The 19968-nt window shown below is 46.9% G+C and overlaps 1 protein-coding gene and 1 long non-coding RNA gene across 2 annotated transcripts; both read left to right on the forward strand.

Annotated features, from left to right (window-relative positions):
• Positions 1–574: 574 nt before the first annotated feature.
• Positions 575–10339, forward strand: PAICS (phosphoribosylaminoimidazole carboxylase and phosphoribosylaminoimidazolesuccinocarboxamide synthase). Its single transcript, XM_073583586.1, has 10 exons — positions 575–666; positions 1249–1280; positions 3165–3362; positions 7010–7188; positions 7347–7526; positions 7603–7716; positions 7805–7888; positions 7981–8161; positions 9781–9939; positions 10017–10339. The coding sequence occupies exons 2-10, from the start codon at positions 1265–1267 to the stop codon at positions 10181–10183; spliced, it is 1278 nt and encodes a 425-aa protein (XP_073439687.1). The 5' UTR covers positions 575–666; positions 1249–1264; the 3' UTR covers positions 10184–10339.
• A 6308-nt stretch (positions 10340–16647) lies between these two features.
• LOC141096841 (uncharacterized) lies at positions 16648–19065 on the forward strand. Its single transcript, XR_012233792.1, has 2 exons — positions 16648–18483; positions 18942–19065. It is a non-coding gene; the product is annotated as an uncharacterized lncRNA (long non-coding RNA).
• Positions 19066–19968: the final 903 nt, after the last annotated feature.

Genomic DNA, 19968 nt, shown 5'->3' on the forward strand with positions numbered 1-19968 from the left:
TCCCGTTCGGAAGGCCACAAGGGTCAATTTTAAAAACCGGATCCGGCGTAATCCGTCGAAAAACGGATAGAAAAACGGATGAACCGGATGAGACGGATCCGGTTTTGTCTGTCAAGAACAAGACGGATCCGGCAGAAAACCGGATCCGTCACATCAGGTTTTACTAAACATTTGCCGGATCCGGCATTCCGGCACGACGCCGGATCGCCGAAAACCTGATGTGTGAAAGTAGACTTAGGGGAAGGAAAAATGAAAGAGCAGAAAAACATGGATGAGAGTGAGTGTGAGTCAGGGCTGCTGACTTCTTCTGTTACATGTACCTGGATCTGTCCAGTTTTCTGCCTCAGATTTCTGTTATTACTTTCCCACTGGAGAGCAGCAGGAGGAAATTCATGAGGTAGAAATCGTCCCCCTGTCATTAACCCCATCCTCGGGGCCTCTGTGCCAGTGCACTCACTAAACTGAGCAGCCGGTCACAGCACTGCCATTCCCATCACCTGAGGCTCCTCCCAGCCCCAGTCAGGCGCGAAGAAGCGCAAGCAGCAGGGAAAAAAATTGCCTCAGCTCCCAAGTCCTTGACATAAAAGAGCCGGCTCTTCCTGCGGATCGCTCGGGACACCTCACTAGTGCGCGGTGGCCTCACGTGTTGTGCTCTGCTCCTCCTCGGTAATGGTAACACTCGGGTCGCCATGTGCTTCTCCTCCCGCATGGCCGCCGCTTCCCTCTGCTCCTCCTCACTGCTCGGTATTGGTAACACTCGGGTCGCCATGTGCTTCTCCTCCCGCATGGCCGCCGCTTCCCTCTGCTCCTCCTCCTCACTGCTCGGTAATGGTAACACTCGGGTCGCCATGTGCTTCTCCTCCCGCATGGCCGCCGCTTCCCTCTGCTCCTCCTCACTGCTCGGTAATGGTAACACTCGGGTCGCCATGTGCTTCTCCTCCCGCATGGCCGCCGCTTCCCTCTGCTCCTCCTCACTGCTCGGTAATGGTAACACTCGGGTCGCCATGTGCTTCTCCCTCATGGCCGCCGCTTCCCTCTGCTCCTCCTCACTGCTCGGTAATGGTAACACTCGGGTCGCCATGTGCTTCTCCTCCCGCATGGCCGCCGCTTCCCTCTTGTCGGCCAGTCATCCTAAGCGCTGGGCCTGTTCAGGAAAGTGACAGCGTAAAGAACTGCAAGTCCCAGCATTCCCTGCCGCTGCATCTCGTTACTGACATCTGTGTAATTATTGTCTCTCTTTATATCTAGGCATAAAATCCGGAAGATGGAATCCAGCGGAGGTGAGTGCCGGGTGGGGAGGACACTCCTGTCATGTGCCCCTCACCCGTGTGGTGCTGGAGAGTGGGCTCTGCCCTCCTGGGGGGAGGCTGCTCTGGTCCTGCTGTGAGTAGCCCGGACACCGGCAGAGCTCAGGGGAACCTGTCCCCAGTCTCCCAATAAACGCCAGCACCTTCTCTGCATTTCACAATTCCTCTGCCGTCACCTCCACACTATCCTGTGGTCCCACGCTGTATTGAAATGAGGCTGGTCCGGTCTGATGGCGTCCTCCTGAAGCCGCACACCTGTGCAGCAGCATCGCCAGACGCACAAGCGCACTTTGCCCAGCTGTGGGCCGCGCAGGACATCATTGCCCACAGAAGGGCAGAGCAAAGTGCGCTGGTGATGCTATGACACAGGCGTGAGACTTGGTTCAGGTATGTGGATGACACCGGACCCCTCATCCACCTCTAGAAGAGCGGAGGAACAGAGGATGCCCATCGGACCGGACCAGCCTCACTTTAAATAAACTGCGGGACCAATTCAGATGGTATTCTTGGTTACGGTGGCGTCATGTGATCACTTGTGAAATGCAGAAAAGGGTGGAGGTGTTTGGGACACTACAAAAACCAATGACCGCTTCCCTCTGTAAAAGCTGACTGGATGGGAAGCTGTAGAGCGTGGGCCCCGGTTGTCCCCTCGAAAGGTTTGGATATTGGTATCCGTGGATCTCGCTACTTGGTGCAGGAATCACGTCTACATTCGTTGCAAAAATCCAGTCTGCGTGGTGGTGGGGGCTTCATGAATAGCCCAGAAGCCAATGGGTGCTCTTACAGGGTCTGTGGAGTCCTGGTCACCGCACCAGTGAACTATCATGTACAGTCCTGGCCCCCACATCTGTGCAAGGGTTACCATCGGAGGGGGACGGACATGTGCGTGCCTGTGTGGGGTGTCTGACTCTTGGAATTGGTCTGTTTAGAAAAAAAAAAACAAAGGACAAGGCTTTTATGCAGCTTGTAGTTGTGTAAGAATCTCGTATCTTTTGCTGTTTTCTCGCCACTTTTACTGAGCACTGGTGTAATGGGCACAGCTGGCTCAGGATGCCACATCTCATGTAATTCATGACGAGCTGAGACGTTCCTCCCCACAGATCTAATGGCCCTCCTTGCCTGGCGTGAGGCACGCTGGACTCATTAAGAGGCATGTGCCTCTGCCTCCAGCACACCCTCTCATCCACAGGGTCTGATGCACACAACTGATGAGAGCAGGCCCTGCTGTGTCGCCTGTTTCTAAAGCTGAAGTGTGTACGGCTCTATAACCCTCCTATGGGTCAGTGTGCTATCCGAGGGGGGCAGACGCACACAATGTGTGAATGTAGTCTTAGGCTGGGTTCAAGCAGCTGCATTTCATGGTCTGTATATAGAGGGCAATACAGCGGTGTGACCCAGCCTATCCATGTACAGACCATGAAATGCGGCCGTGTGAGCCCAGCATAGTGTCTCTTCCATGGGTCGGATCCATGAGGTATGACTAGATACCAGCTGGACATTTACTGGCCTGTTTACAGACTAATCATTCTGTGCACAGTATTTTATCAGCCGCACATTCCCCAATTACGCAGGTCCATGTGCTCTCCAATAACAATGATATAAATATTTTTGAACCTAAGTGTCGCAACCTGATGAACAATCCAGTTTAGGTGATTGAGGAACAAACATTTCTGCACTTGTTTCCCAATAATTGGCTCATCTGAGCCAGTACTCATTGCTGACCCCTCACATGACCCGATTAATGGCAGATGTTGGCTTCCCATGTGCGTGGTATAGATCCCTCTAGAGTGATCTGTCCTATAATCACAAACCGTTGCTTACATGAAGTGATTTCCTGTCTCTTTTTCTCCCGTTAAGAGCTGAGACTCGGCAAGAAGCTGAATGAAGGTAAAACTAAAGAGGTGTATGAGCTCCTGGATCACCCCGGCTGTGTCCTCATGAAGTCCAAGGACCAGATCACAGCGGGCAATGCAGCCAGGAAGGACTACATGGAGGGGAAAGCATCCATCTCCAACAAGACCACCAGCTGCATATTCAAACTGCTGCAAGAAGCTGGTAAGATCTTGTAGAGAAGATTTATACTGGTGTGTTTATTGTCTTTCCCTCATCTCTTAATGGAGGAAATGGGACTCCGTGGTTATCACAGTACTGGTATCTGTGGATCTTTGGTAGACATGGAGGGTTGGTGTGATATCTGTAGCTTGCCTTTAAAGGGAATCTCACACACAGTTTCTGCTTCAACATCTGATGGCAGCATAATGTAATAGCAGAGACCCTGATTCCAGCAGTTATGACAGATCTTAGATGTAGGAGGAAGCAGAGTTGAGAAAGCTGTCCCCACCCACACCAGGCTCTGTATACATTGTATATGAACAGTGAGCTGCTTATCACAGGAGGGGGTGTGATCGGACTGCTTGGCATGAGGCAGCTAGTCCCAGCAATGATTATGTCCTACTGATCAAACCTTCACTAAGTAAACGGCACAGTATAAAGGGGGTTTTACACTAAGCAATATCGCTAGCAATATCGCTAAAACGTCACCGGTTTTGTGACGTTATAGCGATATTGCTAGCGATATCGCTATGTGTGATACTTACCAGCGACCGGCTCCCCCGCTGGTTATCGCTGATCGTGCGAGAATGTCCGGCTCCATTTCTCGTCGGGCGCTTCCTGCTGTGACGTCCAGCGACGCGTGGAGGCAGGCCGGAGGACGCAGGATCGCTGTGTGTGAATGGTAAGTATCGTGCGCTGCGTCACTGCTGCATCGCTGTGAGATCTTTCTGTATGAAAGCTCACTAGCGATCATTTAGCGATGCACCAGCGATCCTGACCGGGTCGGATCGCTGGTTGGATCGCTGGTGCATCGCTAAATGTAAAAGGGCCTTTAGTCACACACTGCAGAAATCTAGGTTTTCATCCCCACCCAAAACGCCTTCCTCAGATTACATACACACATGATCAAAATTGTTGGAACCCCTCATTTAATAAATCAAAAATCTATGAAAATGAACAAATGAAAGTCAGACATTGCTTTTCAACTATTCTTCCACAGAATTTTTTTAAAAAATAAACCTCATGAGATAGGCCTGGACAGAAATGATGGTACCCTTAATATTTTGTTGCACAACCTTTTGAGGCAATCACTGCAATCAAATGATTCCTGTAACGGTCAATGAGACTTCTGCACCTCTCGACAGGTATTTTGGCCCACTCCTCAAGAGGAAACCGCTCATGTTTGAAGGTCACTTTTTCCAGATGGCCTGTTTCGGCTCTTTCCAAAGATGCTCAATAGGATTTAGGTCAGGGCTTGAAGGCCACTTCAGAATAGTCCAATGTTTTCCTCTTGGCCATTCTTTGGTGTTTTTTAGCTGTGTGTTTTGGGTCATTATCCTGTTGCAAGGCCCATGACCAGCGACTGAGACCAAGCTTTCTGACACTGGGCAGTACATTTCTCTCTAGAATCCCTTGATAGTCTTGATTTCATTGTACCCTGTACAGATTTTAGACACCTGTGCCAGATAAAGCAAAGCAGCCCCAGAACATACAGAGCCTCCTCCATGTTTCACAGTAGGGTCAGTGTTCTTTTCTTGATATACTCCATTTTTCCATCTGTGAGCATGAAGTTCCATTTTTGTCTCATCTGTCCGTAGGATAGTCTCCCAGAAGCTTTGTGGCTTGTCAACATGTAGTTTAGCATATTCCAGTCTGGCTTGCTTCCCCCCCCCCCCAAAACAATGGTGCCCTCCTTGGTCGTCTTCCATGTAGTCCACTTTGGCTCATACAACAACAGATAGTGCAATCTGACAATGATGTTCCTTGAGCTTGAAGTTCACCTTTAATCTGTTTTGAAGTTTTTCTGGGCTCTTTTGTTACCATTTGTATTTTCCATCTCTTTAATTTGTCATCAATTTTCCTCTTGCGGCCACGTCCAGTAAGGTTGGCTACAGTCCCATGAAGATAAAATTTCTGAATATGTGCAACTGTAGTCACAGGAACATGAAGCTGCTTGGAGATGGTCTTATAACTTTTACCTTTAACATGTTTGTCTATAATTTTATTTCTAATCTCCTGAGAACTTTTTCTTTCGCTTCCTCTGGTCCATGTTGAGTGTGATACTAACTGTGCTGTTTGGTGACATGGTGTGTATCTGTAGCCCTCTATACTGGCCAACTCACCGATTCCAAGATTGTAGACACTTGTGATGCTAATGAGTGGACACACCGTGATTTAACATGTCACATTATTTTCAGGGGTACCATCATTTCTGTCCAGGCCTATTTCATGAGTTTTTAATTTTTAAAAAATTCAGTGGAAGCATGGTTGGAAAGCAATGTCTGACTTTCATTTGTTCATTTTTATAGATTTTTGATTTATTACTTTTGTCAAATTCAAATTATTTCTGTGAGCATTGTGGGTTTTTCTGTCATTAAACGAGGGGCAGCAACAATTTTGACCACGTGTAGCAAAAGCCTGCTGACATTCCTTTTAAGCACATCATGACATCCACCATACATGTTCGGCAGGTGTATGGAGCGTCCTTCTGCAGGAGCCCACCCCATACCCGGCAGCTGATGGCTGTGTATTACAGCTAGGACCTGCTGCTAACAGTCGTGATTGACAGATGCATTTATCAAGTTACCAATCTGACAGCAGCAATTTAACACTTGCCAACATACATGCACTTCGTTATCTCGTCCCACTGGTGATTCAGTGACGTGATTGTGGGCTCTTATGACAGCCCAGGGTCAGCTGATGACCCCTGCCCCCACCATTGAAAAGATTTTTTTTTTTTTTTTTTTTTTTTTTTTTTTTTTTTTTTTTAATCTACACGGTCAGAAAACCCAATCAAAATATAAAGATAAATACCCTGATCTATAAACTAAAATAATTCTAGAACTCAAATTACCCCTCCTTTCCGCACTGCAATAGCACAAAAGGCTGTTGTAACAAGTGATCAAAAAGGTACTAATAAAAATGTAGTCTCCATATGCCCCTTTATCACCACTATAAAATAAAAAATAAACTGACATGTCTGAGGAGAATTGTTTTACTTGGTCCTTTTGTTTTTTTGGGAATTATTTTTATGGTATACAATGGGGTTAAAAAAAGTCAGATTTGCAGGGGGTTTTTTTCCTTCTAATATCCCCATTTTTCCAGTCACTGTGGTGTCATTCAAAAGTACAACTTGTAATCCTTCAATGCGGACTGAAAATTTATGGCTCTGGAAGAAGGGGAGGGGAAAAAAAAAAACGGAAGTGCAAAAATTTAAATTCAATGTGGCATGAAGGGGTTCAGCTCTGCAGTAGAGAAATGAAAATTGTGGACTGGTCCAAGTGTTCATACAGTATCAAGCTGGAAGAGCAGCACTCCAGTCTGCCATAAGACCTCTATGTGGGGACTGCTGCACTATAGACTGTAGGTATGTTCTCTGCACACTCAATTCATGAACGTGTAGCATTTCTTCTGGTGGTACACACAATTGGAGATGTAGCTGGTGTACAAATCCTCCTTAGACACGTGCTCACAATTTTCTCAAACCCTTGTTTGTAGAGCTCTTGTAACCCTTCCACGAGGTCATGCCATTGTGACTTTCTATTGGACCTCTAATGTGTATCTACGACCCCATATTATGAAGCCTGGCATGCAAGCGCCATATGTTGACCTTGGATATATATATCTATACTCTTGTGTTCCCCCCCCAGGTATCAAGACGGCATTTGTGAAGAAGTGCAGTGCAACTGGATTCATCGCCACTCACTGTGAGATGATCCCTATAGAGTGGGTGTGCAGGAGAATAGCCACCGGCTCCTTCCTGAAGAGAAATCCTGGTGTGCCGGAAGGATACACATTTTATCCCCCTAAAGTGGAGATGTTTTACAAGGTTTGTGTTGGAGGGGGAACCCTCCTGTACTTCTATTTAGTCTTCAGAAAACTGCACACATGGGTACAATATTTCTGCATTGCCTAGAACTGGAACTTTCAAAAAAATGTGTGGTTTTTTTTTTTTTTTTTTTTTTTTTTTTTTTTTTTTTTTTTTAGGATGATGCCAATAATGACCCTCAATGGTCTGAAGAGCAGCTGATTGCAACCAAACTGAACTGTGCTGGCCTTGTGATTGGCCAGGCAGAGGTGGACATCATGAACCATTCCACAGCGGCCATCTTTGAAATTCTGGAAAAAACATGGTCAACACAAGACTGCACCCTAGTGGACATGAAGGTTCGGACGTTTATAGGTCTAGCGGTTAGCCTCTTACTGTTATCAGCATTTTTATTATCTGAATTTCTAAACTTAGATTGAGTTTGGTGTGGATGTGACCAAAAAAGAAATTGTCCTCGCTGATGTTATTGATAACGACTCGTGGCGTCTATGGCCCTCAGGTGATAAGACCCTGCAGAAGGATAAACAGGTATTCACCTGACTTCCAACATTCATAATGTTACGATTTGGCAGAAGGAATGTTAATAACGAACTTGTCTCATGGGTTTCCTCCTCAGACTTATCGCGATCTGAATGAGATTACTCCAGAAGCCATGCAGATGGTCAAAAGAAACTTTGAGTGGGTTGCAGACAAAGTGGAGGTAATGTTGTGGTTCCCCATTGCAACATTGGTCTGTTCTATGCTCCTCTGAGTAACTAGATCGCTCTGTATCTCACCGTTGTATTTCCTCAGCTGCTACTGACTAGTGATAGCCAAGGACAGGTTGTTGTGTTGATGGGGTCAATCTCTGACCTAGTCCACTGTGAAAAGATTAAGAAATCCTGTGCGAATTATGGCATCCCGTGTGAACTGAGGGTGACGTCTGCTCACAAAGGACCTGATGAGACGCTGAGAATAAAGGCAGAATATGAAGGTAAGATCTTAAGTGGTCTGCAGCAACTCTTCATATGGAAAGGTTTGCTTTGCTTTCTGCCTGACAATTAGGAATTGTAACCTATTGTCAAAACTTACTTTTTTTTTTTGTTTGTCAAAAACATGGTATTGGAATCATCTGATGTTAAGGCTAAGTGCACACGTACCGGAACTCTCGCGGAAATTACCGCGAGAATTCCGGAATTCCATGGGAAAATCGCATTTTAAATTCCCGCGATTTTCCCGCGGAAAAACTAGCATTTTGCAAGCGTAATTAGCTTGCAGAATGCTATCGTTTTCCAAGCGATCTGGAGCATCGCTTGGAGAACTGATTGACAGGTTGGTCACACTCGTCAAACAGTGTTTGACAAGTGTGACCAACTTTTTACTACTGAGGCTGCCTATGCGGCCTCAGTAGTAAAAGATAGAATGTAAAAAAAAAAAAAAAAAATGGTGTTATTCTTACCCTCCGATGTCCCACGCAGGCGTTCCCAGTAATCCTTTGCGAAAATGCCCGCGATGGCGTCCGTTCTCGCGAGACGTCGCGATCCCGCGAGAACGGACGCCATCGCGGGCATTTTCGCAAAGGATTACTGGGAACGAGATCGTGGAGAGAGGCGGGAAGGCTGCGCGGGACATCGGAAGGTGAGAATAACAATATTTTTTATTTTAAATTCTATTTTTTACAGGGATATGGTACCCAAAGCCCGGAGGACAGTCTCCCCTCCTCCGGACCGTGGGTACCATCCGCAATTCTGTTTACTTTCCGCATGTTGTGCACAGCCACATGCGGGAAGTAAGCGGAACAATACATTCCTATGGGTGCGGGATCGCCGCAATTCCGCAAAGTAATGAGCATGCTGCGGTTTTTACCGCAAAGCGATTCCGCCGCGGTAAAAACCGCAGCATTAGCACAGCATTGCGGAATCCCATAGGAATGCATGGGATGCTTATTTTTCGTGGCAAAATCGCGCGGTTAAAACCGCCGCGGAAACGTGAAAAAAACGCCACGTGTGAACTCAGCCTAAGGCTTGTTAAACTCTGCAGGTCTTTCGTATGGTTTATTCCAATGCTGCCTGAAGGGTTGTGTTGGTTTTTTTTTTTTTTTTTTTTTATTTCAATGAGGATTTAAAATTTTATTATATTACGGTCTCCGAACCCACAAAGCATAATGGATAAATGGGCAAGTAAGGGATTTAAAGGGGGCGTAGGGGACAACATCCTTCCCGCTGCCATCCTCCTCCTTTCTTCATCGTAGCCTAAATAAATATGAAATGTAAAGTGCTGTGGAATGTCGGCGCTATAGAAATAAAATTTATTATTAAAGGCATAACATGTTTTCGAGGCTTTGCAAGAGCTAACAGGAAGTCCCATTCTATAATATGGAGGTATTCCCCCTAAATTGCTTCTCTAGAAGCAAATAGGACCTTGTATGAGCCCATAATTCTCCAGAGCCAGTCTTTGTACTTCACATTAGAAGTGACCAGCAGGACCTTATAAGCTACCACTAAATTAGACGCCTGTAATGCATAAAACTTAAATGTTGCCTGTCGCCCGAGTACCCAGTCTAGGTGACCAAATATGACACTTGCATACTGCATCATCTCGTATTTCTCCTAGGAGATGGCATTCCCACAGTCTTTGTTGCGGTTGCTGGTAGAAGCAATGGTTTGGGTCCTGTCCTCTCCGGAAATACACCATGTCCTGTAATTAACTGCCCACCACTCACTGCTGACTGGGGGGCCCAGGACGTCTGGTCATCTCTGCGTATGCCCAGCGGTAAGTAAATCCTCAGGAACAAAGTGGTATCATTGTACGTGTCTGAACAGTGACCATGTTCTCCTGTCTCCTCACAGGGCTGGGATGTTCTACTGTGTTGTCTCCAGAGGCGGCCGCTCAGTTTGCAGCGCAGATATTTGGCCTGAGCAATCATCTGGTTTGGTCTAAGCTGCGCTCCTGTACTCTGAATACGTGGATTTCCCTCAAGCAAGCAGATGCAAAGCTAAGACTGTGTAGCAAGTAACTGCTCATCACATCTCTCGTATGGCAGAATGATAATTCAGTCACTTCTGACCTACAGAAGGCATATATTTATAGTACATGTGACGGTTATCTGGACACCAAATGTGGATTATACTGGTATAAAGGTTTTGTAATAAACGAACTTAAGAAATGCAAAGTTGTCTCCCTTTTTAATTGTGTGTTCGAACTCCTGAAATGAATGTACTGACAGGCCTTTATAAGGGAATAGCCTGGGACCACCCATCAAGGACAGGAACCTACTGAATAAAAAGGCGATACCTCTCCTCTGCAACGGTTTTGGTTTCCTGTCCTTGAGGGAACCTAGCGAGTGAATGGTACTTAGACTTTTCCAGAATCTGGAGGGTGTCCAGGACTGCATGCCTTCCGGAGGGGTGAGATACCACTGGCCAGCAGGTTGGTGCAATGCCGTGCAAAAAGTCTCGACGCCTGCGCACTGCAGGACTCTGCTCTGCCCTCAACAGGGCAGAGCAGTGCCCCTACGCCGGAGCCACTACAGGAAGAAGAGGACGTCATTGTATGAAGATGGGAGGCATCGGACCAGACCGCCCCCTCTGGTGAGTATAATCTAATGTGTTTCTTATCATTCAGGTTACATCGGGGGGGCTTGTCTACAGCATTACAGAATGCTGTAGATAAGCCCCTGATGTCAATGCCGGCAGCTGCAAAAAAAAAAAGGGTGGAAGATTCCCTTTAACCCACTTATTGAGTTGAGGAAAGCTTCCCAGATCCATATCCTCAAGAAATACCTTAATTTCTTCAAAAGCGCTCAAGAACTTTGACTCGACTCAGCCATCTTACATTATTGTACATCAGCAGTCCACTTCCAGTAAAAGTGCAGAAAATTCTCACTTGTGAAGGGGGTGAGTAGCTATTAAATTAACTATTTTTGTAACAACTGACAATTCGTTTAAGTCGGTGAATCCTGCTGTGGCACATAAAGCCTCCTCATGGATATTACAATGAAAAGGCACTTTTGGATGTCCAATAACTTCTGTAAATTTGACAAATCCGACTTTTTCCCCACCATGTTTGGTGCCCCATCTGCCATCACTGACGCAACTTAAGAGATATCAATGCTTAGGTCATGGAATGTTTGTACAACAACTGTGAGGCAGCGACGCCTGTTACAGATAGGGGGCACTGTGTTCTCCCCAGGATACGCATGGAGGCGTATTGAGGCTATGGGAATGCATTGCGGTCTAAGGCATAGCTGGGATTGCAATGGTAAAGCAGTGACTGATGTCACTGGTAGGGGTCGCTGTATAGTCTCCCCAGGATGTGCATAGAGGCATGTGAAGGCCATAGGTGTGCATGGCAGTCACGGGCGTAGGCGTGCATGGCAGTCACGGGCGTAGCTGTGACTGCAATGCAGACTGATCATAAAAGTGTTAGTCTTGGACATGTTAGTGTCCAAGACAGAGGTAGGGGAAACCTGCTCTGGATGTTGTGTTTGACACAGATTGCAGTAGGATAGTGTTGAGGTCTGTTCTATTCCAGACCCAGGTTTTCAATGTGGCTGAAAGCCACAGGTTTCTGTGATAAAAGCCCTGCAGGAAAGGGTTAGTGAGATCTGAGGAGTTCTGAGTGAGTCTCGGGTGTGTCAGGGCCAGAGTGAGTGTGCTTGTTGGTATGCAGAGCACAGGACAGAGCAGAGCCAATAGGCCTAGCACTGACAGCGTACACAGTGATGCAAGTCATCCACGGTAATTGGTCTTGGATTTGGACAGTCCTGTGCCCGAAATAGGACTGGCGTGTAACGATTGCAAAACAGGTGGATATGGTGCCTGACTGCGATCCAGAGGATGTCCTGGACTGTGTACGGCTGTGAGTAGAGACTGTGATGCAGCGGTGCAAGACACCCACAGGAACTAGTTAGAGGAGGACTAGCGTGGGTAGTGACTGCAATCTAAAGGATGCTGTGTACTATGAAGTGCTATGAACTGGTGTGGACGGAACACTGATAATATGCACTGAAGTTAAATGCAAATGTGTGAATTTGGACTTTTTAATGTGTTGTCTTCACACATAAGACTTTTGTGGGTCACTGCGTACGGTGCTACTGCTGCACTACATAAGATGAAAAGAATGCAGGCAGTGTGAACTGAGGCATACCCCAGAGAGTACTGCAGATCATTGTGCAAGCCTGCTGGAGAAATGGAAGAACTTTTGGATCAGTTTGTGCTCAGTCAGCAAAGGCAGCAAGAGGCGCTGCAGTGGAAGCTACCAGAGCTTCAGCGGTGTAAAGCGGAGACCCCTAAGGTGAGGGGCGATCAGCGGAGTCATGAAGAGACCCTGAAGGTAAGGGGTGATCATTGTGTGTGCCAGTGGTCCTATGTAGAGTCTCAGCCCACCAGGTCTTAGGCAAATGACTTGTTGCGGGTGGAGGAGTGGCTCCAGCCTGAGTTCCCCCCCCCCCCCCCCCCCTCTGCCGGCCACCATGCATCATTGGCTCGGGCAAAGGGACCTGAACCTGCTTATAGAATTGATCGGTATAAACCCACTCAGGATGTTGTGCCAGAGCCTGGGTCTAGTAACAGTTCTGTGACCTGTCAGCCCATGGACTGCGGGTATACTTGCCCTGTATCTATGCTCAGCCAGTCTATACCACCACTACAGGCACTGCCAGCAGCCAACAGCGATTGTGCTAGGAACTTGTGAATGGGTGCTGCACAGAGGCTCTCCTGGACTCAGAGAGCAAAGTGACTTTGGTCCATTAGTCACTTGTTGCCGGGGACAACCCCAAAGGACGGAAGGTGGAGGTGGTGGGTATCCATGGGGAAATTGGGGAGTACCCGACCGCTGAGGTCTATTTTGCTACACCACTTTAAACGTGGGTCTTTAAACGTGGTGGGAGTGGTGAAGACCCTTAGATATGGGACACTGTTGGTGAGAGACTTGCCCCTGTTTTGGTACCTGTGGGATACCAGGGTCTACTCTCTCATGGTAAAGGTTTTGTCAGGCATAGAACCCGAAGATGTTGATGTACTTGCCATAAGGATCGCCAATCTAGGGACAGAGTGTAATCCCGATAGGCTCCCCCTAGAGGTATTGCCAGGGAAGGATTAAAATGTTTCGGGCACAGAACCCGAAGATGTCAAGTCAGATATCTTTTCACAATGGTTGCCAACTTAGGGACAGAGTGTAACCCTGATAGGCTCCCCCTAGAGGTTGTGGCAGTAGAGGATGTGGAGACTCCACTCAACCCAGAGCTGGAAATGGCCCCTGGTAAGTTCTGGACAGCTCAGGTCCAGGGTTCCATGCAGAGATACAGGTGTAAGAACCGCAGGTTTAAAAAGAATGCCGGTAAGAACACAGAGTGTCGCTGAGGCGATTGGGGACGTGCGCACGAGGAACCCTCTGGCACTGGCCAAGGATGGGGTCAGGGTAAAATAGAGCGCTTGCTAGACAGCAGTGTTGGGAGGCTCGGGTGCGACGCAATAAAGATGGATGCTCGGAGTTGCCGGGGCAGACCGTGGTTTTTCAGCGTGTTATAGTCACCGAGGCACGGGTAAGGGTACAGAGCAAACGGTAGCAGGGGCCCGAAGGTGAGTACTTAGGTGACAGGATGAGATGCGGGGTTACTGAACCCAAAATAAACAAGGTCGAGATTACCCAAAACCAGCCCAAATCTACAGTTAAATGTGAAAGTGAGCATGGTGTCTGCAATGGAGAATGGCGACGTGGGTGGTTCCGTAATAAAGTATGTAGGAGAAACGCAAAGGGGAGGGATGCATGTGCTGATCGATGGTTCCGGAGCCTACTTTGGTTTCTTAGTGCAGTATCGGGCGGGGATGTCACAGGGGCATGTGGATGCCCTGTCTCGCCCTCATGGGGTGTCGAGTTCAACCCCACAGGTTTGAACAGGGGAGGGGGATATGTTATGATTGGGTCACCGAGGAGGAAAGCAAGACCAAGCTAAGCCACAGAAAACCAGAGAGGTTGGTAACTAAGTGGATTGCAGACCCCGATCCTATCCACACAACTAGCAGTAGCCGTGGAGCGTACCTGCGATGATCCTAGATGCCTCGACACAGCCGGAGAACTAAATAAGCCTAAAGCAAGAAAGGGGAAATCTAAACTGCCCCAGAGCAGACCCCAAAGAAATAGCCCCCAAACATATATTGTCAGTGAGACAAGATGAAAACAAATGCAGGTAGGAAAATAGACTGAGCAAACGATGGGGCCCACACTAACTAGACATGACAGGAAAGGAAAGACTCTGTCTGCAATCACGCAAAAAACCCTGCAAAAAATGCCCAACTCGTCTGATAGAAAAATACTGAAGTCACTAGACTTCGCTCACTATATCAGCACTATGGCCTCTTTTTGCTCTGCTTTCAGAATATACCAATCTAATAAGGGACAAAAACAAACTGGCACAAGCAGTAACATAAGGATGGAAATTCAGCACAGCCCCAGCCGGAGCTGGCTGACCACACAAAAACTGAAATAGACAAAACCAGATCAAATATGAACAATAGCAAAAGAACACTTAGCTGAGCATGCAGGGACTTAGCTGGAAACTAAGACCTCAGGAGGCAGGAAAAATCCCCAGCAGGGATAGAGGGAGTCGGCTGTCTTAAATCCAGTCAGAAACTCCAGATCTCCAGTCCTCCTCATTATCAGGTGGCAGGCCTCTGTTAATTAGATCAGCTCCATTACCTCCAGTAACCACCAGAGGAAGCCTGGAAAGAGAACTCGCGACCCCTCTGTCAATATAACCAGCTTCACTACCTTCACTAGTAACCAGAGGTAGGCCAGAAAGCGAATTCACAACAGGGATATGTGAGGTAGTGACCCCTGTTACTGCTAGGGGGCACTGTGTGTTCTCCCCAGGGTACGCACGGAGGCGTATTGAGGCTATGGGAATGCTTTGCGGTCACAGGCGTAGCTGGGATTGCAATGGTAAAGCAGTGACCGATGTCACAGGTAGGGGTCGCAGTGTAGACTCCCCAGGATGTGCATGGAGGCATATGAAGGCCATAGGTGTGCATGGCAGTCACGGGCGTAGCTGTGACTGCAATGCAGACTGTTAATAAAAGTGTTAGCCTTGGACATGTTAGTGTCCAAGACAGAGGTAGGGAAAACCTGCTCTGGATGTTGTATTTGACACAGATTGCAGTATGATAGTGTTGCAGTCTGTTCCATTCCGGACCCAGGTTTTCCATGTGGCTGAAAGCCACAGGTTTCTGTGATAAAAGCCCTGCAGGAAAGGGTTAGTGAGATCTGAGGAGTTCTGAGTGAGTCTCGGGTGTGTCAGGGCCAGAGTGAGGTCGTATGCAGAGCATAGGACAGAGCAGAGCCAATAGGCCTAGCACTGACAGCGTACACAGTGATGCAAGTCTTCCACGGTAATTGGTCTCGGATGTGGACAGCCCTGTGCCCGGAGGTGGATGTCCTGTGCCTGAAATAGGACTGGCGTGTAACGATTGCAAAACAGGTGGATATGGTGCCCGGCTGGGATCCAGAGGATATCCTGGACTGTGTACGGCTGTTGAGTAGAGACTGTGATGCAGCGGTGCAAGACACCCACGGGAACTAGTCAGAGGAGGACCAGTGTGTGTAGTGCCTGTAATCTAAAGGATACTGTGTACTATGAAGTGCTATGAACTGGTGTGAACAGAACACTGATAATATGCACTGAAGTTATATGCAATTGTGTGAATTTGGACTTTTATGTGTGAAGACAACACATTAAAGACTTTTGTGGGTCACTGCCTCTTCACTGCGTACGGTGCTACTGCTGCACTACACACCCTTACATATTTTACTTCCTGATGTACTTGTTGGCTCTGATACTAACGTTATCAACTCTTTAATTGTGAGATCATCAAAATATCGACCAATAATGGCCATCTGAGCATGTGATGTGACATCAGTAGTTTCATCAAGAGAGATTGAAAAATATTTACAATTACAGTATATACTCGAATATAAGCCGAGGCCCCTAATTTTGCCGCGGAAAACTGGGTAAGCTTATTGACTCGAGTATAAGCCGGGTGTACATTGTCCCCTCCTCCCTGTCCTGCTCTGTGTGGCTCTTCCCCCTCAGAGTATGCATGGCTCGGCTCCCTATCCCATCCTTCTATGTATTGCTCAGCTACCTGTCCTCCATCCTCATCAGAGCTCCCCCGTCCTCCATGCTCCTCTGTGCTCAGCCCGTCCTCCGTGCTTCTCCCATCCTACGTGCTCCCCTGGTCCTCTGTGTCCCCCCGTCCATACCCACCCTGCTGTGCCATCGCTGAACGTCCCTGCATCCTCCGTTGTCCTGGTGCGGCAGCTTCTTCCTGTGTTGAGCGGTCACGTGGTACCGCTCATTAAGGTCATGAATATGGATGCCACGCCTATGGGAGTGGAGTTGCGTCCATATTCATGACCTTAATGAGCAGTACCATGTGACCGCTCAGCGCAGAAAGAAGCTGCCAGCCCTGGGACAACGGAGGATGCAGGGGACGTTCAGCGATGGCACAAGAGGGTGATTATGATGTCCCAGCCACCTGTTCCTGCCGCCGCTCCCCCTACCCTGCTGGTTTCTGCATAATGACTCGTATATAAGCCGAGGGGGCATTTTCAGCACAAAAAAATGTGCTGAAAATCTCGGCTTATACACAAGTATATACGGTACTTATGTCTCTCTTTTATTGATGTTGTACGTTTGTGTTCAGTCTCTTTCGGCCTTTTATGATATTTCTACTGAGTGGTAACTCAGATTCTCTTAATAATTGCATCTTTAGTCTGCATATCGTGAAATAGAACTGGTGTACATCTTAGAGTTTCTTTAATAAATTCTCCCTCACTGAGGGCTTTTTCATGCTGAGCTATGGAGTGAGCAATGCTCAAACTTGCAGATGTAAAATTTGTACAGCCTTTTACAAATTTTAAGGATGAAATTAGATTGGCTCTTATAAACGTGTAGCTGCCTGGAAATGTATTTCTTCCTTTCATCCTCACTTTTTTTCCCAAGAGCTGGGAATGATTAGTTTCAAAATGTCTATTTATTTTCCACGTTCTGCTTACTATCGTTTCAGTACATAGAACGCAAAATGATCTGTTTTTTTTTTTATTTAATACAATATATCTTGGTCCATGTCTCTTGAAAGGGTCAGCTACTGCTACTACCACTTCCTTTACTTAACCTTTTTTTTTTTTTTTTTTTTTTTTTTTTTGGAGTTCTCCATCAGGGGGGCAGTGACAGAAGATAGAATTATAGGCAGCCTGTTAACCCTGCAGGTAATTAGTGGTTAACTAGCCTAACCACAAGATGGCACATGTAACTGTCTTTTAGGAAAGGGCAGGGTTAATAAGGATGCACAACAGTAATAGTGGTGAAATGGAGTCTGCACTATGCTGGAAGATGGCGTTCCTTATGTAAGTTAAGATGGTTGCCACTGTTTCTAATGGCGGAAAACGGCACCCATAGCACAAGCCCTTGCCTCACCCAGCCTCCTCATCACTTATCTCAGTAATGACGGTCAATTAGAAATCCACGACACCCTAGAACAGTAGATTGGATGATGGTTGCTGTGGTGATGTTGAACTGGTAATGGCGATCACAGGGCTCCCAGCGATGTGTGCCCCCCCCAGCATTCCACTGCTCCGCCGGCAGGAAGTGAGGTCAAAGATCCCCTAATGGCCTAACAGGATGTCCCAGAACGTGACACTCTGTGCCGGAGTTCTTTTGTTTTGGCCTACAGACCTCCGGCACAGTGTGTCCACACTATACTCCGGCACGTAATCCTCGGCTACTGCACCTGGCCATGCAGGAGCTGAGGATGAAAATTCCTTCTCGACATGCGGCCCCCATCTCTGTATGCGGTTGCATGTCATCGAAAATGGCTACGCGTATCAGAGCTGACGCGCGTGTCACAGGTTCGCCATCACGGACCTAATGAAATAGAAAGGGGAGGAAAGATCATGCAACCCTTGTCTATGGTTTCCATACTATATCTCTTATATGCTAATAGCTCTCACAATTAACCCCTGCAGGTAACAACTCTCCACCACTTACACTCTGCTCTGCCACTGCTCCTGGGCGCCTTAGGCTGCATTGAACTAAGCATATGTACTCTACTGAATATTACAGATCCCCAACCAGTGGTGGCGATCCGGCACCTTTACAGGGATATTTACATATGACTAGGTACCATGCAACCCTTGTCTATGGTTTCCATACTATGTCTCTTATATGCTAATAGCTTTCACCATTCTTTACAGTTTCTACAGTATGTGTCATCTCATCACCCCTCCTCTCTATATCCTTCTATCTGGCACTGGAATAAGGTAATTATATACCTCTCTTTACGTCTCATTTATTTGCAGTACTTTTGACAGTTGATTCATTGTGTATATGTAAATTTTTCATCAAGCATGTGCTCTACATATTGTGATCCATGTATTAGTGTACAAGTATGCACCAGGATGACCTCCCTATTTTTGTTCTTTTTATAATAATAATAATCTTTATTTTTATATAGCGCTAACATATTCCGCAGCGCTTTACAGTTTTGCACACATTTTCATCACTGTCCCTGAAACCGGAGTACCCGGAGGAAACCCACGCAAACACAGGGAGAACATACAAACTCTTTGCAGATGTTGTCCTTGGTGGGATTTGAACCCAGGACTCCAGCGCTGCAAGGCTGCAGCGCTAACCACTGAGCCACCGTGCTGCCCTTATACAGTATGTAATTGGTATTTTATATTTATAATTTGTTATATATTTCTTTTTATTTTCACAGCGATTTTGCGATAAAGTCTTCGGTGGAGCCGAAGCTTTTTTGTATACGGTATATCGCTTCCACTGCATTATTTTGTTACGCTCCCAGATTGTGTTAATAAAATTTAAATTATTTGGCATGATAACCCACAAGAGTGTACAGTAAATTATATATTACTCTATACTGGGGCCATTGGTCCGTTACACCAGTACCTCGTTCATACCAGGAGTGCACGCTAAATCTAAATATACAAAAAAAGTTTAGTGTCTGCTCACCTCCTCCTGGAGCGCACGGATCCTGTTGTGCGGCAAGTTTTCAGAACTTATAAAAAATAAGTCCAGCGCTGTAAGTCCATAAAATCCATTTTTCTTGTATTCCATCACTTCCAGTTAGATAAAAGCAATTACGTCATAGTCCAGAACATTAAAATCAAACGCGTTTCAATGCAAAACCGTGCGTCTTAATCATGTTCTGGACTATGACATAATTGCTTTTATCTTACTGGAAGTGATGGAATAAAAGAAAAATGGATTTTATGGACTTACAGCGCTGGACTTATTTTTTCTAAGTACACACTAAATCTATTCCTACATTTGAGTCTGATGGATCAGTAACATTAAAGGATAGGGAGAATTTGGATTTATCTAGCTCCTCCTCCTCTCATAATAACATGGGGTGGGGGTAGGCCTTGTTTTCCAGTAAAGGACACGGACAGGCTGATCAGAGCAATCAGGTCAACTATGGGCATAGCTGATCCTAAGACCCCTAGAATAGTCCAGGACATCATGTTCGGGGGTCTGGAACAGAGGAAAACGTGCTCTTTATTCGAGCGTCCATGACAGCACCATCTGAGAGAGGGGATACGCCCTACAGGAACAGGAAGCCTACATATACAAAAGGGCGGCACCTCTCCCATGCATCAGTTGGTTTCCTGTTCCTGGAGGACAGGGTTCCCTACAAACATCCCACTATGGATTGTCAGGAATCCCAGGCTGGCTGGTTGACCAAGGTAGCCAGGGGTTCTCCTACCTCGATCAGTGCGGAGTCC

Source organism: Dendrobates tinctorius, unplaced genomic scaffold (genome assembly GCF_039654945.1).
Source record: "Dendrobates tinctorius isolate UK_male_01 unplaced genomic scaffold, ASM3965494v1 ptg000079l, whole genome shotgun sequence".
In the NCBI taxonomy this organism is placed as follows: domain Eukaryota; kingdom Metazoa; phylum Chordata; class Amphibia; order Anura; family Dendrobatidae; genus Dendrobates; species Dendrobates tinctorius.

Coding starts and splice junctions, on each gene's coding strand:
- PAICS (XM_073583586.1), top strand. Junction 7,717..7,804: donor CCCTGCAGAAGGATAAACAG/GTATTCACCTGA, acceptor TTTCCTCCTCAG/ACTTATCGCGATCTGAATGA. Junction 8,162..9,780: donor AATAAAGGCAGAATATGAAG/GTAAGATCTTAA, acceptor TATTTCTCCTAG/GAGATGGCATTCCCACAGTC.